The sequence below is a fragment of the Mesocricetus auratus genome, unplaced genomic scaffold, assembly GCF_017639785.1.
Source record: "Mesocricetus auratus isolate SY011 unplaced genomic scaffold, BCM_Maur_2.0 Super-Scaffold_100691, whole genome shotgun sequence".
Taxonomy (NCBI): domain Eukaryota; kingdom Metazoa; phylum Chordata; class Mammalia; order Rodentia; family Cricetidae; genus Mesocricetus; species Mesocricetus auratus.
This window is the reverse complement of record NW_024429267.1, coordinates 51,420,221-51,445,489: the sequence shown is the minus strand read 5'-3', so window position 1 is coordinate 51,445,489 and position 25,269 is coordinate 51,420,221. Positions and strand designations below refer to the sequence as shown.

The 25,269-nt window shown below is 50.2% G+C and overlaps 1 protein-coding gene across 1 annotated transcript in view; it reads left to right on the top strand.

Moving 5' to 3' along the window:
* Positions 1-25,269, top strand: part of Trim71 (tripartite motif containing 71) — a 54,470-nt gene that overhangs the window by 12,716 nt on the left and 16,485 nt on the right. Inside the window, exon 2 of the mRNA XM_040740188.1 lies at positions 23,627-23,794. Coding sequence (XP_040596122.1) covers positions 23,627-23,794 — 168 coding nt within the window. The remainder of the gene's footprint in view (positions 1-23,626; positions 23,795-25,269) is intronic.

Genomic DNA, 25,269 nt, shown 5'->3' with positions numbered 1-25,269 from the left:
CTCACATACCCAGGGAAATCAGATGTGGTTTTTTTGGACAGGGTTTCTCTTTGTAGTCTTGGCTTGGGACCAGGCCGGTCTCTTAACACTGGGATTAAAGGTGCGATGCCACCCCTACTTCCATTTTTATTCCTGCAGATACAGGAAGTCATGAGCTGCCGCGTGGGTGCTGGGAATTGAACCCAGGTCCTTTGGAAGAGCACCCTGTGTCCTCTCCGCTGAGCCATCATCTCCTGCCCCCACGTGGGTGGGTCTTCATGGCAGAAATGGCCATGTCCTGGATCACTTCTGATGGGTGCAGGATGTGTCTCCACCTGAGAGCGGCCACGCAGTCTCCCAGGAAGGCCAGATCCCATCCCCTCCCCCATCATGAACATTTGCTGTTTCTGGGCCACAATGCAAATTGCCAGGGCTCATTGTTTTCTGCTGAGCAGATTCCCGCTGGGAGTCGAATTCCTCGAGGACTGCCTGGAAAATGTGGAGGTGAAGTCCATCCCATCGGTACAGTTTTCAGTGAGTGTGTCTGCCTTGCCTGACTCTCCTTCCTGGTGTGCAGGATGCAGCGTAGCAGAGCTTGCCTTCTGGGAACCCCTGTTTGCACAGTACAGTAGGGAAAGACAGTTACCCAGAAGCACTTGGGGTATGTCATTGGTAAAAGTTCCGTATGCTTATACTAAAATAGGTTTTTAAAAAGTTATCAAGCGGCCACACAGGGGTACGTGTTACAGAAGCAGAAAGGCAGCTTTTGTGTGATGTTACAGAGGTGGCCAGGCAGGGTTGGGGGAGCCAGAGGCACCTTTGGAACTGACAGTATATTTTCTGTAGGGGCCATTGGGTCTGAGTGGTTAGTTGCCTAGGCAGCCAAGGGGGCTCCTTTCAGAAAATGTTGCATTTCGGCTTCTTAGGCGGAGTGTGTGAAGTGTGCAGAGGATGAAATGGGGGCCAGTTAGACAGACATTCTACCAGTGGCGCTTCCCCCTGGTCCCCACCACCAGGGCCGTTTTGCCGTGGACTAGCTATTGTAAATGCCTTTCAGAATAGCCTTCCTGGTGATGAGGTCCCCGGGGAAGTGACCTGATCTCGCCAGTGGGGGCACGTGACTCCCTGATCTTTACAGTAGGCTGCTTCCTTCCTGCAGGGCCCAGAACCCTCCTTTCCAAGCTAGAAGCCTGGCTGGTGGAGGGAGGCTTCCTCACCAACCCTGTCAGGGTCTCAGAGCGGAGGTCGCTGCTTTTTGTTCCCTACGCACGGTCCCTGAGTTCCAATGTATTAAAATAGGAGGAAGCTGGGCTGGATGAGGGTTGGACTAGGGGGATCTGATTGGGTGTGCTACCCAGGAAAGTGAAGAAGTCCCCAGTGGCGGTCCCCAAAAGACCTGGGAGAGTAGATGAGCCTTTGGAAACCTGGGAAACGCCTTGGCAGTTAAGAGTTCATCTGCAATAGACATTGAGTTCAGCCAGTGTCAAGTTAATTAGACTGGCTGCAGGAAGCTGTTGGGGCCCACTGCATATTTGCTTAATTAAGCTAATTAAATTATTTGCGAGAGGGTCTCACACAGGCTATCTTGGGGCCCGCTGTACAGCCCAGATTGTTTTTGAACTTGTGGCAATCCTCCTGCTTCAGACTCAATAGCTGGGCAAATTAGCTACTGGCATCTGCCTGAGCTGTCCTCTCTACTCTGAGAGAGCCATGCAGGTATTGGAGTCCACCCCAAAGCCCAGGTGTCTTCAGCTGTGTCCCGTGGTCTTGGCCCCGAGTCCTGTATCCCAAGTCCCCTGTCTGTGGTGCCCCCCACCCCACCACCACCGTAGTCAGCAGCAGCCAGGAACAGAGGCCTCCTGGTCTTCCTGCGTTCTCCTGATGGAATCTCCCTGAATCATCTCCTATGGTGATGGTGATGTTTAAACAACCCCACCTTCCAGACTTTGAAGGGCAGGTGAGTGAGTGTTTGCCCGAGTTACCCAAAAGCCAGTACACAGCAGGGACACAAAGGAGACCCTCCAGAAGCAGTTAATGATTAAATCCAGGGCTTTGGGCATGTCTTCCTCCCTGCTCCTTCCTGAACTTTACTCCCTCACGCCCTGGGACTCACCCCACCCCAGCCAGCTCCCTGCTTGCAGACCTTGCTTTTGAGGTGCTACTGGAGCCCCTCCCTGGGCCTTTCTTCCAGCACCCCCTGTCCTGTTGCTTTTTCCTGCTGACCTGCATGTTCTGCTGTAGGAATTCCTCTCTGGGGGTTCCCCACCCCCAAAGGCTGCAGTGACTGTCCTGCAGAGGTTGGACAAGATGGCATCATGAAAGTCTGGCCCCGCCCCTCAGGTGCAGGTATACCTACCTGGCTGAGGCCAGACCTCCTAAACACCCCTAAATTGGACTTAGCCAGTTAGCTTTTTTTGTCTTGACTTCCTGGGTTTCCTGGGGCGGGGGAGGCTGCTGAGTGAGTTCCTGTGGAGGGTGTCACCTCCTATTAGCCTGAAGTGTTGGGGGTTGCCTTAATTCCCAGTTTTTTCTTAATTTTAAGGTGTGACTTGTCCCCACAGTTTACCAGGAAGCCTCCTGATACCTCATCACAAAAGCTAGAACAATAAACTGCCCCCACTTTTAGTATATGTGTGTCATGTGCAGTGTTTAGGATGCCAGATGTTTTGTACGGCAGCTTCAGTTAGGGCATCCGGAACAGTTTCCCTACTATGACCTGAGAGGCTCTCCAACCTGTCACCCACGCATGCATGCCTGGGGCAACGGAGGAGCCCAGTGCTCAGGCGCATTGAGCTGCTCAGTTTTCTCTGGCTCCCCCACCGGTACAGCACAGGTTTATGTGGACCATGACCCTCTTACCATTCCTGTCTCCTTGAACTGAGCCGTGAGGACACAGATTATAACTCTAGAAGAGGGCTTTAGGGTTCAGTTCTCGTGTGTGTTATTTATTTTGTATGTTTGAGACTGGGCCTCTTATGAAGTTGTGGCTGCCCTGGAAGTCTGTTTGTAGGCTGGTCTTGAACCTCCTGCCTTTCTGACTCTGGAGTGCTGACATTAAAAGTGCCACCAATGCCCAGCCCAGCTGTCTTAGAACCCCTGAACCTCCTACCTCCACCATGAAAACTGTCGCCTTTGTGCGACTTCAGCCAAGAGAAATCGCTGCAGGGCAGGGTGGGATGGGGGGCCTGGGACCTACACCTGCTCTCTTCTGGTTCAGTTTGAGTGGCTTTGTCCCGGCTGTGGGGGTGGGGTGAGGTGAGGATTGGTCTTGTACTGATTGTAAATTACTCAGGTCTCAGTCTATGGGGGGGGCATCCACTTAGCATGCTTGTCAATCTTTTTTTAATTTAAATTTTGTGTGTGGGTGTTTTGCCTACGTGGAAACAGTACCTGCAGAGATCAGGAGAGCGCATTAGATTCTCCAGGACTGGAGTTACGGTGGTGAGTTGGATCAAGCTCAGCTCCTCATTAACCACTGAATCATCCCCTCTTACTCTTATTGACTCTGCCTGCCTGTGTTTATAATTTTTTTCTCCACTTGGTGTGGTGGTCTGGACCTGTGACTCAAACACTCTGCTACAGTGTCAGAAAGAGGCCAGGAAATTGGAGGGAGTTCCGAGGCTTCAAGCTGCCCAGGGTTCCACATTGCTTGTGCATGAGTCCCTGCACTCGGAAGGCTAGTTTAAAGCCAGCTCTGAGTGTGATCATGTCTCTGCCAGTCCTCTCCCTCCCTGCCTCCCTCCTTCCCTCCCTCTCCCTAACCCTCTCAGACAGGGAACTCAATCTGTAGACCAGGCTGGCCTCAAACTCAGAGATCTGCCTGCCTCTGCCTCCCGAGTGCTTGGACTAAAGGTATGCACACACACACACACACATACACACGCACGCACACACACACACACACACACACACACACACACACACACACACACCCCGTACAAGCAACATTTTTAAAAGTTTGAATAAAGCTGATAAAATAAGTTTTAAATAAAGTTGAAATTTGAACTGGGTGTGGTTGCATACACCTTTAGACCCAGCACCTGGAGTGAGACTCCCCTCACAAAACCAAAAGACAAAAACAGGGTGCGATTTGAAGGATTGTGTGTTTATTGCCCAGCGTAAGGATAGTTTGTGATCCAGCAAAACTGACTGATGGGATGTAAAAGAATTACGCCATTGTACCATCACAGCACTTGGCAAACAGACACTTAATCCTCCAGTGCTCTTGGACAGAGTCCAGACCCGTGCCAAAGGGCGGGCCTAGAGGACTCGGTAAATTAGCCACGTGAAGAAGGCTGGGCTCGGTAGAAATGAAAGCTTGGGGACTCTCTGGGTAGCCATTTCCTCCCCTTGCAGAGGCCCTGGCCAGGTGTAGACCCTTCTGACAGTGCTGCCCCCTGCCCCCACCCTAGAACCTTCTATTCTGCAATTTGGTACAACTTGAAACCCCTTCTTGAGAGGTGGGAGGAAGTGGTTAATCCCCACTTCCTTCCCTGGAGTTTTATGAGCCTCTGGGAGCCTGCCTTACTCTGCCTTAATGGTCATAAATGACCCTCTCCTCTGAAGGCAGGGCCAGGCCCCTAGGATTCTGTGTCTGAACCCCAAGCGGTGTGGCTCCTATTAAGTGCTTTTTGATGGCAATACCATTGGTCTTCTGTAACTGGGAGGTGGTGGGAAGGCCAGCTGGGAATGTCCTGACATGGCTAGCCTGGGGCTGCCAGGGTGTTGGAGCAGGGTTGTCAACAGTTCCTGGAGGAGTGCATGCTTGGGAGACAGGCGGGCTTCAGCCTCCAAGGGGTCCTCTGCTTCCAGCTCAACGTATCTGGCCGAGAGATGGCAGGTTGGGGCGAAGGAGAACAGATGAAACGGTTTTGTGCTTTGGAGGTTAGTCAGTCTTGCTTGGCAGCTCTCCCTGGGGAGGCCCGAGTTTGGCTACGAAGGCCTTTGGGGGGTTGCATGGCTACGTGGCCTTAGGGTGCTGGAACGGGTGGCCGTGCTTGCTGCACTCTGCACTTAGAGGTCGGTCCACGGAGGTCTGATTAGCATCAGGACTTGGAGGGACCCAGGACTCAGCACCGGGAGACCCAGGCTCAGTCCAGCAATCACCACCTGGCCTGCTGATAGGTCCCTATTCCTCTACCAGCGTCCTAATGACTTATGCTCAGTCTTCTCCAGGAAGCAGGCCTCATTCGTGCGCCTGTGTACTCACCCTGCTGGGTTTGGTGCCAGAGGCATCCCCTCTGGAGAATCTTCCTGAGAAGCCCCCCTCCCCCCATGTAATGTTGTACAAGTAACACAGGATGGTGTGTCCTGGCTAAGTACTGTAGGTGCCCCAGTGCAAAACAAGGCTCAGAAACTGAGAGCAAAGAGCACTTCACTTCCCAGTACCCTTCTTCAAGACAAAGCACAGGCTGGCCTTGAACTTAGAGTCCATCCTGCCTCGACTTCCCCCAAGTATAGGGGTTACAGGCATGCACCACCGTATCTGTTTGAGCCTGCCTGCTTGCCCGCCTCCCTGCCCTCCCTCCCTCCCTCCCTCCCTCCCTCCCTCCCTCCCCTTTTGGATTTTCAAGACAGGATTTCTCTGTGTAGCCCTGGCTGTCCTACAACTTGCTTTCAGCTTGCCTCTGCCTCCCAAGTGCTGGGATCAGCCGGGCGGTGGCGCAGAGGCAGACGGATTTCTGTGAGTTTGAGACCAGCCTGGTCTACAAGAGCTAGTTCCAGGACAGCCTTCAAAGCCACAGAGAAACCCTTCCCCCCTCAAAAAAAAAAAAAAGTGTGGGCCACCACTGCTCCTGGAGTATTTTCTTCAAAAATCGTCTTAGTCGCTGCCCGCTTGCTTGTCTTACGTTCTTGCTTAGTGTGAGCCCTTGCGCGTAACCCCTCCTTGTTTGTTCCCTCTGCAAGCAGCTGGCTGAAGCCAGGGGATGGCTGTGAATTCGTTGCAGGTGCCAGATGCTTGCTTCACGTGAAACTCTCAGATGTCCTCAGTGTCCCTGACCGGGCTGAGCAGCTCTCTCGAAGGAACAGGTTGCAACAGGCGCTCTGGGTACTGTCGCCCCCCTCCCCCAGTCAGATTTGCAGGGAGTCTTGATTTGGGAATCTTCTGGGTACAGCATTTCTTAAATACTCCAGGCACTGTGTGTTGCCTGAACCATAGATTTCTAACGTTTACACACTCAACCTTGTATATAAATTGCTTTGGGATATTTTTGGATGTTTCTGGATGCTTGCATAAAGCCATTGCTTTGGGCAAAAATTGAGCTGTTTAAAATGGGGGTGGAGACTGACCAAGTCGTTCGTTCGTTCGTTCGTTCGTTCATTCATTCATTCATTCATTCATGAGAAATGTCTCTGAGTAGGAAACCTTAAATAGTGGACCACTTAAAGTTTTATTTTTCTTTTGTTTTTTGAGACAGGGTTTCTCTGTGTAGCCTTGGCTGTCCTGGAACTCACTCTGTAGACCAGACTGGCCTCGAACTCACAGAGACCCGCCTGCCTCTGCCTCCCGAGTGCTGGGGTTAAGGGCGCAAGCCACCAGCACCCGGTGGTAAAGTTTTATTTTTCATTGATAACTCATACAATGTTATGCGTATGAGAATGACTGTCAAACTCGTTAGCATACTCATTGGATTTTTGTAGAAAGAACACCTTAAACTTCAGCGATTTTTGAAGTAAGCAGTCCATTCACTAAAGTCGCCAAAGCTGTGCAGTGAGCTTCACTAAGTGTGTGTATACCGAGTGTTAGCGTTCCAAGAACAGCTTTTCAGGAGTCATTCTCCTTCACTGGGCTCCAGGGACTCCTAGCATCAGACTTGCACGGAAGGTTTTCACCCATCTTGCCCGACTCTCAACTTTTTCAAAAATTAATAAATAAACAAATAAAATAGATCTTGATGGGGCCTTGTTCTAGCTCTTGGCGGCCTAAGACTCTTAGTTCTTTCTACCTGGGTGTCCTCAGTGTTTGCAGTGCTGGGTATTGAACTCATGGTTTCATGCACCAGGCACGTAGTCACATCTGCAGCAGCACAATGCAGTCAGACTGCAATGTTCACTTCTCAGTACTGGTGTTTCCCTTCCCTTTCACAACAGCCTCTAGCTTCGTGTCACAAATGATGGGATTTCCTGCCTGGTGGCCTAGGTGCAGGCCTCTAATCCCAGCACTTGGAAGGCAAAGGCAGGGAGATCCCTGGGTTACAGGACGGCCAGGGAGAGCACACGGCGGAGTTTCTTTGTGAAGAAATGGTATAAGGAGCAATGAGGAATAAGTGGCGTGGTCTGGTAGTGCTTTTGCAGATCCACGAGGGCCCGAGTGCAAATGTCCAACACCCACATAAAAAAGCTGGACACCACGGCATGGCTAATGGGGAGTTAGAGATAGGCAGATCCCCAGGGAGAAACTGACCCTGACTCAAAAAATAGGGTGGTGAGTGATCAAGGGACACATTCAGCTTTTATTTTGGCCTCCACATAAAGTCGCGCGCACGCGCACACATACACACATACACACATACACACACACACACACACACCAGAAAACATGTCATACAAGTTCAGGGATAAGTTAAAGCTGAAAGCTAGTCATGGCAGCGCCTCACTTGAAGGTCTGAGGCCATATTGTCAGGAGGTAGCCTGGGCTAGAACAGCCCCTGGCTTTAAAAGTGGAGATCACAGTCAGTGTGTGGGGGGTGGTGCACCCCTTTAATCCCTGCACTCGGGAGGCAAAGGCAGGTGGCTCTCTGTGTGAGTTTGACACTGGCTTGGTCTACAGAGCAAGTTCCAGGACAACTAGGGCTACACAGAGAAATCCTGTCTTGAAAAACCAAAAGTAGAGATGGCAAGTAGTACTGTTTTCTTTTGGTTTTTCGAGACAGGGTTTCTCTGTGGCTTTGGAGGCTGTCCTGGAACTCGCTCTTGTAGTCCAGGCTGGTCTTGAACTCACAGAGATCCGCCTGCCTCTGCCTCCCGAGTGCTGGGATTAAAGGCGTGCGCCACCAACGCCCGACTATAGTACTGTTTTCTTTGTCAAAGTAATCACCGACTGTAGGCCTATCTTGTTGTGAGTGATGTTTCTCTGATGACCGTTGTAAATGTATGCATACACTAACTAGCAATCGTGTTTTAGGTTTTTTTTTTTTTCCTTGTGAGGCAAGGTTTCACTGTGTAGTCCTGGAACTGGCTTTGTCGACTACCACCCAGTTTTTTTTTTTTTTTTTTTTTCGAGACAGGATTTCTCTGTGGCTTTGGAGGCTGTCCTGGAACTCACTTTGTAGACCAGGCTGGCTTCGAACTCACAGAGATCCACCTGCCTCTGCCTCCCAAGTGCTGGGATTAAAGGCGTGTGCCACCAACGCCCGGCTTTTTTAGTATTTTGAGAGACCTTCATTCACACGCTCCTTCAGGATAAGCACCCAGGCCATAACTGCGTTCTGCTTTTAGCGTTCCTGCATTGCCTAGTGTGTCTCCTGCCTCTGAACCTTGTTCTCTGTTCTCAGTTGCATTCGGCTTCCTTCCCCTGGGACAGATAGTCTGATAGGCTACCCTGACAGCCGAGGTTTGCCCTGGGCCTGCCTTCTCTCCATCTCCATATGGGGCTCTGTTCTCCCCCTCATCTCAAAAGTCCTGGTGGGACACTCCCAACACCCGTGAGCGTACCAGGGACCCGCTCACCGATGCATGTGAGTTCGGCTCTCTGGGCCCTGGATTCCTGGTTGACAGGCTCAGACTGCTGGTGTTCTGCTAGCATAGGACACTTGTCTCAGCTGTGCTCCTGGGCCTGGGGCGGGTTCCTCCCTGTCCTCTTGTTCTGGGGTCAGAGGAATCCTGCCTAGGGAGTTCTGCAGGGTCTGGTCTGCCAGCCCTTATCTCGGCTCCAGAAGTCAGCTGGTCTTGCACGTTCAGCCCGCATGCAAGGCGCCCAGGCTGAGTCATCAGGCCGTGCTGTGCTGCTGGGGCCTGCCCCTCCTAAGAAAAAAGGCTGGCTCTTTCTTTTTAGCACTTGCACAACCAAACGTTCTTCTCACTAATGTTTGGGCCACGAGGCCTGGAAGCTCACCTCTCTCTGTTCCAGGAAGCATGCCTGCCAATGCCAGTTAGTTAGCTGTCTTTCCATCCCCTTTATTTTTTTTTTTTTTTTGAGACCCTCCCTACGTAGTCCTGGGTGCCCTAGATGAAGTAGGCTGACCTCAGAGATCTTCCTATCCAGCTTCCAAGTACCTGGGATCCAAGGTGTGTATAATTACATCTGGCAAAGCTAAGAAACCTTGGAAAAGGGAATCTTGAGTCGGGGAGTAGGCTCGAACCAGCTCTTGGCAGATACTGTGGAGGCCTCAGCACATTTTGTTCTGATGTGATTGAACGTGGGCCTTGAGTACACTAAACCTGCCATCTCTGTACTCAACTCAGCAAGCACAAGGTCACCTAGGATTTTTTAACAACCGAGAGCCAGTCTAAAACTCCATTATATAGCCCAGGCTGGCCTGGGACTTAACTCCTAACTGCTATGCACACGTTGCCCAACTAAAACGGTGATGTTTGTAAGAGATTAGAGCGCTGGTTCTCAAGCAGGTGGGTTGCAACCTCTTTGGGGGACAAGGACTCTTCGCAGGGGTCACCATCAAAAACATAGATACTTTATGTTATGATTCATTATGGTTATGAAGTAGCAATGCAGGGTCTCAGCGTTAGGAATATTGAGATCCACTGGATTAGAGGAAGGATCCTGGATAGGACCTAACAAGGAAGAAATTACTCCTAGTTATTGGCCCCCAGTGGGATACAGTTGAGGGCTCTTAGTACTGATAAACAGGGTCTCTAGTCTCAGACTGGCCTGAAACTTGTGCATATAGCTGGAAAGCAGAGCACATTTGAATAGTCATGGTCAGGCCCTGGGATTATCAGAATTTTGAGCATACATTTTATTTGTTTGTGTGTCTGATTTTGAGACAGGCCCTGGCTTGTTTGGGACACATTCTATATAGACCAGGCTGGCCTCAAACCCAGAGAGCTGCTGGCTTCTGCCTCTCAAGTGCTGGGATTAAAGGTGTGCGCCACCACCACAAGGGCTGTGCTGGGCGAGCACACATGGAAAGGTGGGTCCCATCTAGTTGTTTGGTGAGAAGCTTTTGTGACTCAAAATAATCTTGGGGCACTTCAGTGCTCTTAACGTGCTCTTAAAGCAAGGGGACCATCTGTTTTATTTTAAAAGTGGAACAGTCAAAGGCCCAGCATCAACCAACATCTCTGTCTGACTCAATTTCTCCCCTCCCCTCAGACATGTAGCTTCCCAAGCAACTCTTTATTTTTGTTTGGTCTTTTGGTTTCTGGCTGCTCTGGAAACTTGCTGTGTAGACCAGGCTGGCCTCAAACTCACATCAACCTGCTTCTGCTTTGAGAGGACCCAGGTTTAATTCCCAGCACCCATGACATCTCACAGCCAGGTTCTAGAGGCCTCTGGGTACCAGACACGCACATGGTACACGTGCGTACGTGGAGGCAAAACATGTTTGAATCTTATTTATTTATTTATTTATTTATTTATTTATTTATTTATTTATTTATTTATTTATGGGGTGTGGGAATGACTCTTGTTGAAATACACAGAAAGTCGAAATCATACCCCACTATGAGACTACTGCCAAAGATTCATTTTTACTTTTTTAACTATGTAGTCCTGGTCAGCTTGGAACACGATTTGTAAACCAGACTGGCCTGGAAACTACATGTAGAGAGATACCCGCCCCTGCTTTTAAGTGCTGTGATTAGAGGCATATGGCACTGCAGCCAGCTAGGTTTGTTTATGCTTTCTTTTTTCTTTTTTAACATGCCCCCTCTCCTCTTCCCTCCCCCGACGAGACAGGGTTTCTCTGTGGCTTTGGAGGAACTAGCTCTTGTAGACCAGGCTGGTCTTGAACTCACAGAGATCTGCCTGACTCTGCCTCCCGAGGGCTGGGACTAAAGGCGTGCACCACCACCTCTTGGCCTTATTTGTGTTTTCCTTAATGTGCGTATTTTTCTGCGTAAGTATGTGCATGTATGGAAGAGCGTGCCAGGTCCCTTGAACTGGACTGAGATGGTTGTGAGCAGCAGTGGGAACCGGGAACCAGCCTGGGTCCTCTACAAAAGCAGCAAGTGTTCTTAACTTAACCTCTGTCTCTGCATAAGCACATTCGGAGGTCTAAATTAATGGAAGGATCATGTGGGCTTGATGGAGATGATCCGATGGTTCTCAGAACAGCGCATTTTCTGGTGGGTCCAGCAAGCACTTTGCCCCACCCCCCCAGTGTGCCTGGAACTCTTTGTCTAGTGAGGAGATGGGAACAAAGGGCCCAGACTGGACCAGCTACCATCTTGGGCCCAGTTATGTCATCAAGATCCTCTGCTGTAAGTTGATCGTATGCTCCCGAGGGTGGTAACCTTTTTGATTCTGGGGGTGGGATAGTACTGTTGGCCCCCGGGCGGAGCATCTGAGGTGCCTCTTGGAAAAAGACACTAGGGCTGTGTCCTTGTCTCTGACCAGAGGGAGTGTGGGGGCTGTGTCGCCAGTGTCTACATTTCTACTGCTGGTTTTTTGCCCTGAGGGTGTTGTGGAGAAATCTGAGGTATCCAGAGCAGTATGGTAAAGAGGTAAGAATGCGGTGATAAGAGAGGAACCAGGGTTTGGGAATGGGACAAGGCACGACAACATCTGCCCAGAGATCTCACCCCACCAAGCTTTCTGGAGATACGCCATCGACCTGTTTACCCAAGAGGAATTTATTCTCTTGGCCTGTTTGTAACATAACGGGGAGCCCTTCGGTTGTCCCGGCTCCAACAAAGAGGTAGTCACTGGTTGTAGCCCTGGTTGGATTGCAGGAGCCTAACTGGATGATGGGTTTGGAAAGGAGTCACGTTACAGCCAGCAGAGGAGCCTCCTGGTTTCCACACTGACCTGGAGCCCTTTCTGTGTCCTTGGGAGGGACAGTAGTCAACCCACGGAGTAGTGACTGGGGCAGAGCAGGAATACTTATAAGCCTGCTTCCATGCTGACAGACTATTTGCCTGCCATTAAATGTAAACTCCTGGCTCTGATAAAGCTTGGGCAAAAGGCCCTCACAGTGCCCCTACCTACCCTTATTAAAAGTTTCTGTATGCGTTTTATGGGAAAATAATAAAACTTGAGGTAGCCCAACATGGTTCTAGTTTGGATTGATTAAAAAGAAGCAACTTTCTCATGCTTTGGTTAGGATCACATGGGTCACTCATAGTCTGGTGTTTTCCCCTGGTGTTGTACCATGGTTACATCTGGCATTACTGTTATTGTTTTAGGTTCATTTTATGCATATGAATGTTTTGCCTGCTCATGTGTATAGGCACCACATGTACACTCGGTGCCCATAGACCTCAGAAGAGGTTAGTGGATCCTTTTGAACTATAGGTAGGAAAAGTTGCTGGGAACCAAACCCAGGTCCTCTGCAAGAGCATCAAGTGCTTTTAACCACCAAGTCTCATCTTTCCAGAGAGAGGAGATAGGGTCACTGTGTGTGGCTAACCCTGGCTTGGCTGTCCTTGAACTTAATATGTAGACCAGGCTGGCCTCAAACTCACAGATCTATCCGCCTCTGCTTCCTGCGTGCTAGGATTAGTGGTGTGTGCCCCCCCCAGCCTCTTCTGGCCTTAAAATAAGAAGAAACAAGATGGTGGTTTTTGTCATGTCCCAGAATGGTAATTCCAACTATTAGGAGTGCTGAGACAGGAGGATGGAAGTCCAGGACAGCAGCCTAGGTGATTTATTGAGACTCAATCTCAAAACTATGAAATGAAAAGAGGCTGTGGGTGTTTCTCAGTGAGCACACCCAGCGAATGCTCTGGGTTCAAAGCTCCCCCAACCCCCCTTTACAGCCCTGGAGGGTTTCACTCAATCAGTGATGGTAGACACATTTGCCTAGTAAGTTATTCCCAGCCCTGGGTTCAGTTCTTAGTTGTGTGAGGAGGAAGTGTTGAGGCTGGCTTTTACCAGCCACTGCATTTCACTGACATAGTTTTGAGAAAGAAATCCCAAAGCATTGTGTGGGCTGTGAGGACTGGGAAGCTGATTGGCACCCCGTATTTGGGGGTTCTGACTTTTCTCTGGGTGCTTTTGCTGCCTGCCCCACCAAGGCTGGGGTGGGTGTGGAAGGCACCCCATTTTGATGGAGGTAGCTGCTGCTTAGACCGATCTAGGGAGAAGCCTGCAATGAGGGCCTTCATCCCTCCCCCCCCCCCCAGCCTCTTAGGTAGCCACAGACAAGGCTGCTGGTCTGCAGGGGATATAGCTATGGAGGGCTCTGCCCCAGCCAGCCAAGCCCCATTGTGGTAACAGCTACCCAGAGTTTGGTAGGCATTTCGCCCAGACTCCTGCCCTTGGCTGGGAGGTGTGAGGGGTGAGCGCCACTCACATGCCTGCCCAGTGCTTCCTCAGAGGCCCACCCATGCTGAGCTCCCCGCACTGTTCTTCACAGCTGTGCTCAAGACAGATGACAAGGCCTGCCTCCATTCCAGGGGGCAGAGGGAACTAGAAAGCACTGGCTTCCCCTCCTGGAACCCAGAGTTCCCTACCCAACGCAGCCTGCATTTCTGCCCATGCTTCCCAGTGGGCTGACTGTGTAATCTTGGCTTTTGTTGTTTTGTAGGGGTCACTCTGGAGGAACCCCCTCCCGCCCATCAATTGCTGATGGGTTAAGGGGACATTGACTTCTTTTCTGCCATAATTTTATTCTGGTACGATCCCAGCCCATTCTTCTAAATTGAATCACGGTGTGCCAAAAACCATTGTTTCCTCCATTCAATTCCCTGAGTATTTGTTGAGCCTGGAACTACCAGGTGGTTTCTGGGGGCTGTGGTTAAGCAACAAACAAAACAGCCATGTTTACATTCTAGGACACAAATAATAGGTATATATACAACACACACACACCACACACAGGAGCGAGCGCTAACTGTACACACTTCCATGTCTGGCCCTTATTCCTAAAGGGCTCTGCCCTCTTCATGGGGAGAGAGTTTGCAGGGACAAAAAACCCTGCCTTTTGATGTTCTGGGAAGTGGTGTGGGACATGCTCTGCACATGGAAGTTTTCCCTCTTCGTTTCTGCTTATTCTTGTGACTGAAGTCAGACTCTAGCTGTGGGTCCCTCCATCCTGCCCACCCCCCACCCCCGCCTGGTATCCCAGACCCAGGATTTTCTCCCTCACTGGTGGTTTGCTGGACTGTGACCTGGGCACCGCGTAGGCCGCAGGCCGGAGCACAGCACAGTGAGGAAACGTGCAGACAGTAGAATCTGCAGTCAGGAAGGGCCGGCCCCTGCGTGGTTCCTCAGTGGAGATGGGCAGCTGCGGGTCTGCAAAGGAAATTGGGCCAGGGCAACGTCAGAGGTGTCATTCAGCGCCTCTCCCTAGTGTCAGTTCAAGGGATCTTTCAACATTCTTTCCAGCAGGCAAACAAATGACTTAGGCTGGGGAACGGTGGGTAACCCCTTGCCCAGACCAAGTCTCCCGTAGCCCAGGCTGGCCTTGAGTCTGCTGCTGGTAAACCTCTGCTCCTCCTGCCTTCACTCTGAGTGTTTGGGGTTACAGGCATGTGCAGCCACATCTAGTTGATGTGATTCGGGGATCAGTGAAACCTAGCCAGGCCTTTGTGTGTGCAAGACAACTGGGCATTCTGCTGATGGAGCCGTGTCCCTGGTCCTTCTGACACAAGCTTGTCTCTTAGTCCCTTACAAGTTGTGGGACACAAGCACTCTTGCAGCTGAGCCTTAGAGTTCTGGGATGGATGGATGGACGGATGGACGTACATACGCACGTCTGTTGGACAACAGCTTTGGATTCCCTTTGTAGCGGAGGATGACCTTGAACTTCTGGTCCTCCTGTTCACACTTCTCTCAAGGGATTACAGGTCCCACCTGTTTACTGCAGCACTGGGGATTGAACCCAGGACTTCTGTTGTATGCTGGTCAATGCCGTCAGTTGAGCTCGTCTCTGGCTCCTGTTTCGTGTCTCCATTTTGCTCTTTCCTCACATCTGTGTTAGCCCCACTAGAAGTAACACTCGGCAATGCGGGACCAAATGCAGGTTCCAGGAACCCCCTAGAAACCTGTCTGAAGGTTGTGCTTAGTTTTCTTCTGAAACCTTAGATTATGGGACTCATCTTTCCATTTTTATTAACTTAGCTTTTTTTTGTCTTGTTTGCTCTTCGAGACAGGCTCTCTCTGTACAGCCCTGGCTGTCCTGGAACTTGCTCTGTAGACCAGACTGGCTTCTAACTCAGAGATCGATCCCTCGGCTTCTGCCTCCCAAGGACTGGGTTTGCAGGAGCGGGCCACCACTACCGCCCAGCTGTAGATTGGCTTTTATTCCACCCCAGCAGACTTGAGTTTTCCTTTTCTCTCTCTTTCTTTCCTCCCTTCCTCTCTGTGTCTCTGTCTCTGTCTCCGTTTTCCTCTGTCCCTTTCCCTCCCCTCCCCCCTCTGAGGTGATCTGATGGTATCTGGGAAAGTAGAGAGGGGAGAGAGGCTCTGTCACCACCTCTGAGACTGAGCATGGGGTCCTCAAGTGGCCTCTTTCAGTTATGTTAATTAGCACCGGGTCATTTGAGGAGGTTTTCATCTGAACACTACACCTGTGGTCCAGCCCTGAGACACTGTCTCATCTGAAAGTGAACATTCATTTTTTATTTTCCCAATAAAGGAAAAACAAGCCAGGTTTGGTGGTGTAAATCAGTCCCAACACATGGGAAGTTGAGGCAGGAGGACCACTACAAGTGATCTACGGTATGGAGCTTCAGGACAGCTAGAGGAGAATGAGATGGTGCCAGAGACCCAGCATTTTGAAGAACCCGTCTGTTTCAGTGGCTTCTAGACAGTGTTCCTGGGAGTTGGTTTGTTTTTTTTTTTCTTAACTGAATCCTGTGGTTTGGGCTCCCTGACTTCCTGGGGGTAGAAGACCAGGTACTGCTAGGGCATAGCTGGAGGCTGGTTATATTTTTGTTTGGTGTGTGATAGTGTCTCATGCTATAGGACAGGACAGCCCGAGAATGACTTGTAGCCCTGGTTGACCTCAAACCCCACGACAATCCTCCTGCCTTGGTCTTCCCTACCGTGCCCACTATCTTTGATGTTCTTGAGATTGGGGTGTGTATCAGAATAGTGGTGTGTCTCAGTCCTGCTTACTGGGACGTGTCCTGGCATTAGCAGAGCTGAGAGGCTATATGGAGTCTGTTTCTGAAATAGTCCTGTCTCAGTTTAAACACAGTCCTGCAAACACCCGGACTTAGCCTTCCTTGGAGGCAATAGCTCCTAACACTGCCAAGGGATGGGACCTGTAACCAGGAACTGGGGCCTCTTAGGAAAGCTGAGTCTGGACCCTTTACACCCCAGGATCCTGATCCACTAACTCCAATCAGAGGCCACGGAGTAATGCAAGAGCCCAGCTACCCGGATGCAGAATTTAGTGGGAAGAAATGGTTCTTTATATTTGGCAGTAGAAAGCTTGGCATTGTGAATATTTATAAAACTTGGTGTTGCTAGGGTGTGTGTGTGTGTGTCTGTCTGTGTGTGTAGAACTCAGTAAGTTATGTCCCAAGCCCTATTTATTAATAATAGTCTGTTGGTCTTTGACCCATCTCCACTGCCCCCCTTCCCCCCAGCAGGTAGCAGGCCTCAGAAGGAAGCCTTGGTTTCTTGGGGGACTGAGGGTTTCAGGTAGTGTCCTGTTGTTAGGAAGGGGAGGGTACTGAGTTCCAGGCCACCCATTGAGCCCACCCCATTCTAAAGTCAGGTCCCCAAGTATCCCCGCTTCTTGCCCAGAACTCAGCCGACTAAGAAACAACACCCCCTTTGGAGGCAGCAGCAACAGAGACTAAAATACTGGCCTTCCTAGGTGGGTCTGGTTCGAAAATTATAATTTACATGAGCAGCGATCTCCCTGTTTGCACAGATCTCTTATTTCCGCCTGGAAGCCGCATAAACTGCTCATTAGAACACCAGAGGTCAGATGCTTGCCGGGCGGCAGCTGGGACGCTAATGATTTCATAGGCTTTGTGTGACCCCCTGGCCAAGGGTGCTGTAAATCGGACAGGGGCTTCTAATTTTTTAATCCCCCCCCAAGCCTTTAGGGAGCTGGTCCTTGCTTGCCTTGGGTGAGACAGAACTTAAGATAGTATTTAAAGTGAGGGCAAGGGGAAAGCAGTAGCTGACGGGACATTGCGGAAAGAATGGCCACAACCCATTAGAAGCAAATTATGTGGGGCCTCCAGAGCTAACTCATGTATAGGGTCCTTATTAGAGAGAGTGCCACAGAGGAACCTGGTTCTGAGTTTCACCCTGCGGTGTCTTTGGATACCTCCCTGGTGGTTTTTTTTGGGGGGGGGGTGTTCTGTTACTAACTTTAGATTTATTTTCAGTTGTATGAGTATTTTGCATGTATGCCTGCACACCGTGTCACTTGCATGCTTACTGTCTGCTGGCCTCAGAAGAGGGCATTGTATTCCCTGGAGCTGGTGTTGGGAGGTTGTGAGCTCAAGCTGGGTTATATGCCTGTGTGACCACCTCTGCCTCAGGATGAGGCGGCTGCAACCCTGGTTTACCCTCTCCAGGATGAGGGACGCCTACTCATCTTTGCAGTTGACTGGACGAGTAACTCATTCCCTCCCTCTTTGTCTCCCGTGTGTGTTCACATATCTCACCTAGTTGATGGAGTTCTTAGTTACTTATGACTTACGTTTTTAAAAAAATATTTATTTTGTGTAGTGTTTTGCCTGCATGTCTGCTTATAGGTCAGAAGAGGACACTGGATCTCATTGTAGATGGTTGTGAACCCCCATTGTGGTTGCTGGGAATTGAACTCAGGACCTCTGGAGGACCTCTGGAAGAGTAGCCAGTGTTCTTAACCTCTGAGCCATCTTTCCAGCACCTGGCTCTTATGTTTTTTTGAGACAGGGTCTCACTATATAGCTCTGGCAGGTTGGGAACTCAGTATGTGAGACAAGGCTGGCCTCAACCTGCGTCTGCCTTCCAGCTGCTGGGACCAAAGGTGTTCACGCTCCAACTGTTCATTTTTGCGACTATGCTTCGTGTAGCCCAGACTGGCCTGGAACTTGCTGAGTAGCTGAGGGTGACCTTGAACTCAGGGATCATCTTGTCTCCCCTGACGTGCTGGGAACACAAGTGTGCAGGACTACAACCTTTGGAAGCAGCATCGTGTGCCACAGGACACAAGTCATGTGATAGGCCAAAGTACATCTCGTGGGAGGGAGCCTCCTTTTTCTACCCATGTTCCAAGATTCAAACTCAGGTCATCAGGGATGGTGGTAAGCCGCCCATATGTAGTGAGGTATCTCACAACCCTGTTCGTATGTACAAAACACGCAGCAGTGTTACTCATGGGAAGACATTTGTGCAGCTGGGCCTGGTGGCAGATCCCAGTACCTCTGGATTTGGGGCTAACCTGGTTAATCTACATAAGTACTTGGAGGTACTCTGTCTCCATCCTGCCTCCATCACAGAAAATTAAACAAATTCTCTGCGTCTTTGGAAGAGCAGTACGGAGTCTTAACCACTGAGCCATCTCTTCCATCTCGTTAGTTTTTTTTTTTAAACTTTAAGACAGGATTTCTCTGTGTAACAGAGAAACTGTTCTGAAATTTGCTCTGTACACCAGGCTGGCCTTGAAACTCTCAGAAATCTGCATGCCTCTGCCTGCTGGGACTAAAGGCATGCGTCACCACCATCCAGCAAGTTTAAAAATTTTATCACCGGGTACCGGTTACATTAGCTATAATTTATTCATACAACACTCTGCAACTATTCAGCAATGAAGGAGTGTTCCAGAACATTCTAGAAGGATTAGTAAGTGAAGACTCAGGCACCGATATTGGCCAGTAATCCCAGGCAGAGATGATGATGATGATGATGATGATGATGATGATGATGATGATGATGATGATAATGTTAATGTTAATGATAATGATGGTGCAAGTTTCTGGCTAGCCTGGACTGCAGTGTGAAACTGTGTTTCAAACACAAACCTATGCTAAATATTTCTGGTCTAAGTTGGGAGAGTAGGGCAGTAGGAGGGAGCCTGCCCACTGTGTGCAAAGCCCGGATTCCATTCCTGGCACTGTGCCAAAACCTTCTGATATACTATGTAATATAGGATATTTTGAGGTGTCATTAGAAATCAAGCAGCAGACTGGAGGGGTTTGTTTGTTTGAAAAAATTGGCCTCAACCAGGTGATGATGGCACACGCTTTGAGTCCCAGCTCTTGGGAGGCAAGAGGCCGGCCTCTGCTCTACAGAGTGAGTTCTAGGATAGTCGGGGCAACCAGAGAAACCCCATCTTAATAAGCAAAAACAAATCAAACGGAAGGAAGGAAGAAAGAAGGAAAAAGAAAAAAAGAAAGAAGGAAGGAAAGGAAGAAAGATCTCATTGCATTGCATTACCTGTGCTGGCTTCCAACTATTTTCCTTCCAGCTTCTGGGGAACTCTGAATAGGGGAGATTTGTGGGTTTGGAGAAGGCTTATTGAGGGTGGGGGAGTACTTTGGCAACCCCAGCATGGGGTGGGGGGAGGTAGAGGCATTTGGTCTAGAATGAATATAATCAAAGCAACAAGCAAACCTGGTGTGGAGGGATAGCTCAGCCATTACGGCTCTGGCTGCTCTTGCAGATAATCTGACGCCCCCTCTGTCCTCTGAGGGCATTGCAAGCAAAACACCGCACAAAAAACAAACACGAGAAAAATCCCCAAAGCAGCCTTATGACATGTAGTACTAGTTTATTGCTGGTGTTGGGTAGATGCTACATTTACTTACTTACATTGAAGTTTGTTTTGTTATTTTCGTTTTCGCTGTTTATCTTTTTGAGACCGTGTCTCTCTAGCCCTGGCTGTCCTGTGTGAGATCCTCCTGCCTTTGTCTCGCCCAGGCGAAGGGACTAAAAAGCATGCCCACCACACCCGGCAGCAGTGCCTGTCTTTAAAAAGCTTGTGAATCGCGCTTCTCTTTCTGCCGAAGAAATGTCAGTGGCCGCACGGCTTCCTTCTGCCTCCCCCTGCCTCCCCCCCCTGAGGGCTTGCCTGCTTTCCCCCTGGCTCTCCTTTTGTAAGTATCTGTTTGTTGTGCGCGCACCCAGCAGCAGACAGATGACAACTTCCTGAGCCGGCAGGTCCCTGAGCTCAAACTCCAGCTGCCAGGCTTGGCAGTAAGCTCCTTTCCCTACGAACCCCCTCACCAGCCCGGCAGTAAGCAAAGCTCGGTCCTGGTGTTCTTTAGATGTTTTTCGTGGCTCTGGAGTTCGGCTCAAGGTTTTTGAGCGAGTCTCTGTTGTCTGTGTGCAGCCAAGGATTGGGCCCCTGTGCTGCCTGATAGATAGGTCACTGGCCTGTGTGTGCGTGCGCGAGCGCCCTTGAGGCCTTCCTCTGTGAGAGACCAAGTAAATTTTAAAAGAATACTGACTGTAATTTCAAAGAAATTTAAGTAACTAAAACCATAGACAGTACTTGATTCTGTACCTCAGCCAAGGCACGTTGACAAGCTTAAACCACGTGGTGATCAGGGCACCCCTCCCCCCACTGATGTGGGTTGCTGTGCTCAGAACCATTGCCCGAATTCTCGCAGCATGTCCCCCGACGTGTGCTGGGTGGAAGGTGGAAAAGAGGGAGATAAACCCGAAACAAAAAGTCCACACGCGCTGGATCTCTTTCACCAACAAAGCACTTTCTGTCATTAGGTGCCCCGGCCAGCCTGCCCACCTTTTGTTGTTATTTATTTTTTTATTCAGCCCACCCCACCCCCACCCCCGTTCCTTTCCTACCGGGCCCGCATTCCTAGGTCTTTGTCTCTGCTTGGTATTTTAGAAATTTTGGGAGAGGAAGGCAGGGAGGGGTGGGATGTTCTAGAAGCTGGGGGCAGGGAAGGGGGTGGTCACTTGAGGGTCAGAGGTCAGGCCAGCTCCTTTTAGCTAGAGCAGCCAGATTGTCGCCAGGCCCGAGGGGGCGTGTCCATGCATCTGCCAGGGTAGCCCCAAACAGGCGGCACGTAGGCCCTGGAATTCCTGCCACCAGTGGGCTCCACCCTTCCTTTCCTGCTCCCTGGTAGTGGCCGCCACTTTTGGGACCACAGGCTCCTCTACCTAGCTCAGTGTAATTTGTTTTTCCTTACACATTGGCTCCAAGGATCTTCCCTCCCGTTATAGCTTTAAATTGCACTTATTTCTTTTTAGAGGCAGGCTGTGTGGAGAGCGGGATTAGCTTGGAGTCTGACCTCTCCACCATGGGTGGGTCCCGGGAAACACACTCAGGTTGTTGGGCTTGGCAGCCGGCATTTAACTCACCGAATCATCTCCCTAGCCCCTAGTCTATTCATTTAATCATCCAAGGCCTGGGGAGAGAGTTTCCTGGTGTCCTGCCTGCCTGCCTTGTTGAGTGTGTTGCAGTTCTCCTGTCTTAGAAATGGCAGGTCCGGAAGCCTGGCATGCTCCCTAATTTTAACTCCAACTCATAACTGGAAGACCTAAGACATGGCTCTTGCTTTATGGGTTAGCGGCCATGCGTGGCCTCAAGTTGTAGTTGTATTAGTTATTAAGCATGCGAGGCTGTCCTGTGCATCTGTGGCTTATGTTAGCAGCCACTTGGGCGCCTTTGCTTGTCCGAGTCCCCGTTCCTTGGATTTGCTCCCATCCACTTGTGATAGGATTCCGGGCCGCGTTTCACGTGGGACTCACTCCCTTGACTCATTGGAAGCATTTGGTCTCTGCACATCCATTCTTTTGACACCATTGCCTGTTCTCACCAGAATTTCTCTTCCCCGGAGTCCTTCCAGGCTTACTGTAAGGCATCAGGGAGCCTCCTGTGCCTGACATCATGTAAGCTCTATTGTAGGGTTGACAAGCCCAAAGACCTGGGAGTTTCTTTACACTTGGACAATTGCAACTCAGAGATCGGTTTCTTATCATAGCCCAGAATTGCTTGAAAGCTCTTTGCTTCCTGTTGGCTACCCCAGACAGGCTGGTGGTTCCTGGGATTTTAAGGTTAGAAAGGTTGGAGGGGGGGAGACCTAGCCAAACCCCATTTGTTTCCCAAGCACGTCAGAGCAAGTCCCTGGGCAGGTGGTCCAGGCTTGGGGGCCTGAGGTGCCTCTGGTTATAGAGAGCCCTGTAGGCTGGCCATTTGCTTTTGCTCACATCTGGGGAAAGCAAGGGCGCCTTTGGTCAGTCCACATAGAGTTCCCAGAGTTGCCTGTGGAGGAAGGGAAGGTGGCAGGTTTTCACACCTCACTTCAGGAGGGGAGTGATCCCTTTATTGCCTCAGCTGATGGAGGGAGGGAGGAAGAAACCAGGGGAGGAACCCAGTACAACGGCTTTCGGGCCAGCACCACACTGAAACTTGCAGGGATTGCGCTGGGTGATTCAGCGCAGCTGCTTTTGGTTGGTCATCTACAGTTCTCTTGGTGATTTTCAGATTAGCAGACAAGGAGGAAGGACCAGGTTATGTCTAAAGGGTAGGCTTGCTTAAAAAGCTGATTGATGCCTGGTTTTATCCTACCATGTAGTCCAGAAAGTGATCAAAACTGGTCACAGTCAACATTTCCTTGTGCGGATCCCACAAAAGATCTGTGAGATTAAGCAGAACATCCGAATCTTCTGTCTTGGGATGCAGGCACGGGAGACAGCAGCTTCTCACTTGGCTCTTTCTCAGCTCTACTCTGGGGACCCCCGTGTAACTTACCCACCTCTCCCCACAGGGGTGTGCGTGTGTCTCCTCCAGCCTTTCCTGGCTCCTCCAGGATCCGAACACGATGTGGTGTTTTGTCACGGGTGGGGCGGGCAGCCCGGGGCTTGGCTCAAAGTGTTCCCGCTGTGTGGTCCAGAGCACCTCCTGTCTTCACGATGAGATTTAAGTGTGTTGCCGCGTGTGGCAAAGAATGCAGCTCACGCATTGACTCCTTGTGTCGAGAATCAGCTTTCCCCGCCCCCAGCTACTCTTGAAATCAATCCAGCAGAGTGGCTGGTTTCCATCCCGAGCCCTCTCTCCTGCTCTGAGAGCCTCTTGCCTGTCAGCAGGTGAGGGGTGTCCAGTACATCTCTCCCCCTTCCCCAGCACATGGGCCTGGCTGCCTCCCAGGTTCAACTACTCGGAATAATTTGGCAGAGAAGAGAGGCAGGCAGATCTTACGGTTAGTTAGCTTTTGGCCTTGATTCTGAAAACTTCATCCTGTAACTAACTTGTTGGAGTGCCCAGGAGACAGACAAGTGCTGACCGCACCTTGCTGAGGGCTTGGAAGAAGACATCTATACTGCCTCCTGACCTTGTTTCTCACACGGGAGTGCCTACAGGGGACCCCACCAGCCCGCCAGCAAGGCTGCTCTATATACTTTGCAGTTGAGTTGTGACTCTGACTCACGCTGCAGCCGATGGCACCTGGGTGGGGATCCCCCTGATTCGGGGCATCGGGCATGGGGAAGGACCATGGGCTCCAAGTGTTTACACCTATGACAGACAGTCTTGTGCCTCGATGAGGGAGGGGACATGAAATGCTCGGGGGAGGACGGTTTGATCTAGGTGAGTTGGGCTTTTTTTTTTTTTTTTTTTTTTTTGCCTCCCCTCTGTTCACACCTGTGTTTGTTTCTGGTCCTCAGGTACTGCATCTATACTGTGACACCTGCTCTGTTCCCATCTGTAGAGAGTGCACGCTGGGCCGCCACGGGGGCCACAGCTTCGCCTACCTCCAGGATGCCCTCCAGGACTCACGGGCCCTCACCATCCAGCTGCTGGCTGATGTGCAGCAGGGCCGCCAAGCTATCCAGGTCAGTCATGTACTCAGACCTCCCTTGTCCCTTCTGGAGGGCGTGTGAAAGATGGGCAGGCAGGGGTCGTGGACTATGACATCCAGACTACTGTGGTCCTAGCAGTGTCCAGAAGAGGGCAGATTCGTGGTCTGAGTTGCTGGGTTAGATTGGCAGAGGTTTGTTTGGCAAGCATTGGGTTTGCATTGGGGCTGCAGGGACTATGCACCTGATTCTCTTTAGGCACAGTCATTTGACGCCCAGATTTACTTACTGGGGCTTGAAGCTTCCCCAGTCATAAAGCCTTGTGATTTAAATGCTTGTCCTTGAATTGCCATCATTCCTTTTATGGTTGGGGAGGGACATGTGTGACATTTCAAGAATCTGGCCAAGTTCTCCTACATTGTTAAACAGTGGTATTATACGTAGTTGATTGATGTTAATTCTTCCTGTCTATTATTCTGCGTGACAGGTGTTTAGGAAATTATGGACATGTTTCCCATGAATTACAAGATAAGCTTGAAAGAAGAGAAACGTTGCTAAATTTCCAGCAGAAATTGTATAGGAAGCTCATTACCTATGTTTTTGAAGTATTTAGGCTAAGCAGCTTTTTAAGGTCATCTTTTGGGTGGCATACTACAGAATTGAGCGCTCTGCTGACAGTTCGAGAGTGTTGGGTTGCAGGTGTGCGCTGCCACACCTGGCTGAGTTTGAAGGTCTAACTGAGAATATTTAAGTTCCCAGCAGCCGTCAGGTTTGTATGTGTGACATTAGAGTGGTCTTTTCCTATTGATTAGATCTTCTTTCCTCTCCTAATGTTCAAACCCGTTGTTCAAATACGGGTTAAAGAACATGTTTCTGGAGTGACAGGATAGGTCCTGCCACCAGGATTGGGACTGCATAGGTTTGTTTTTTTTCCTTGTTTTTGGTTTTCTGGGCATCAGATTCCCCCCGGAACTGGGAGTTACAGAGTGTTGAGAGTGGCCGTGTAGGCGCTGGGACCCAAACCTGGGATCTCTGCAAGGGTAGCCAGTGCTCTTACATGACGAATCCCCTCTTCCTCTTTCTTTCAAACGTCTGTACAGCTGAGGGGCCTGGTGTCTCCTAACCTGGAGCTCTAGAATTCCAGGCAAGCCTTGAAAAACAACATTAGGTTTGTGTAGTGGCCCTCTGTTGCTTCTTTAAAAAAATTATTTACTTTATGTGCAAGTTATTTACTGTATGTGCATTGGTGTTGCCTACATGTATGTCTGTGTGAGGGTAACGAGACTTCCTGGGAACAAAGTTACAGATAGTTATGGGCTGCCATGTGGGTGCTGGGAATTGACCCCAGGTTCTCTGGAAGAACAGTCAGTGCTCTTAACCTCTGAACCATCCCACCAGCCCCCATTTCTTTTCTTTTTTTTTTTTTTTTAATTTGTGTTTTCTTTAATGTGCATGTATGGAAGAGCGTGCCAGGTCCCTTGAACTGGACTGAGATGGTTTGTGAGCAGCAG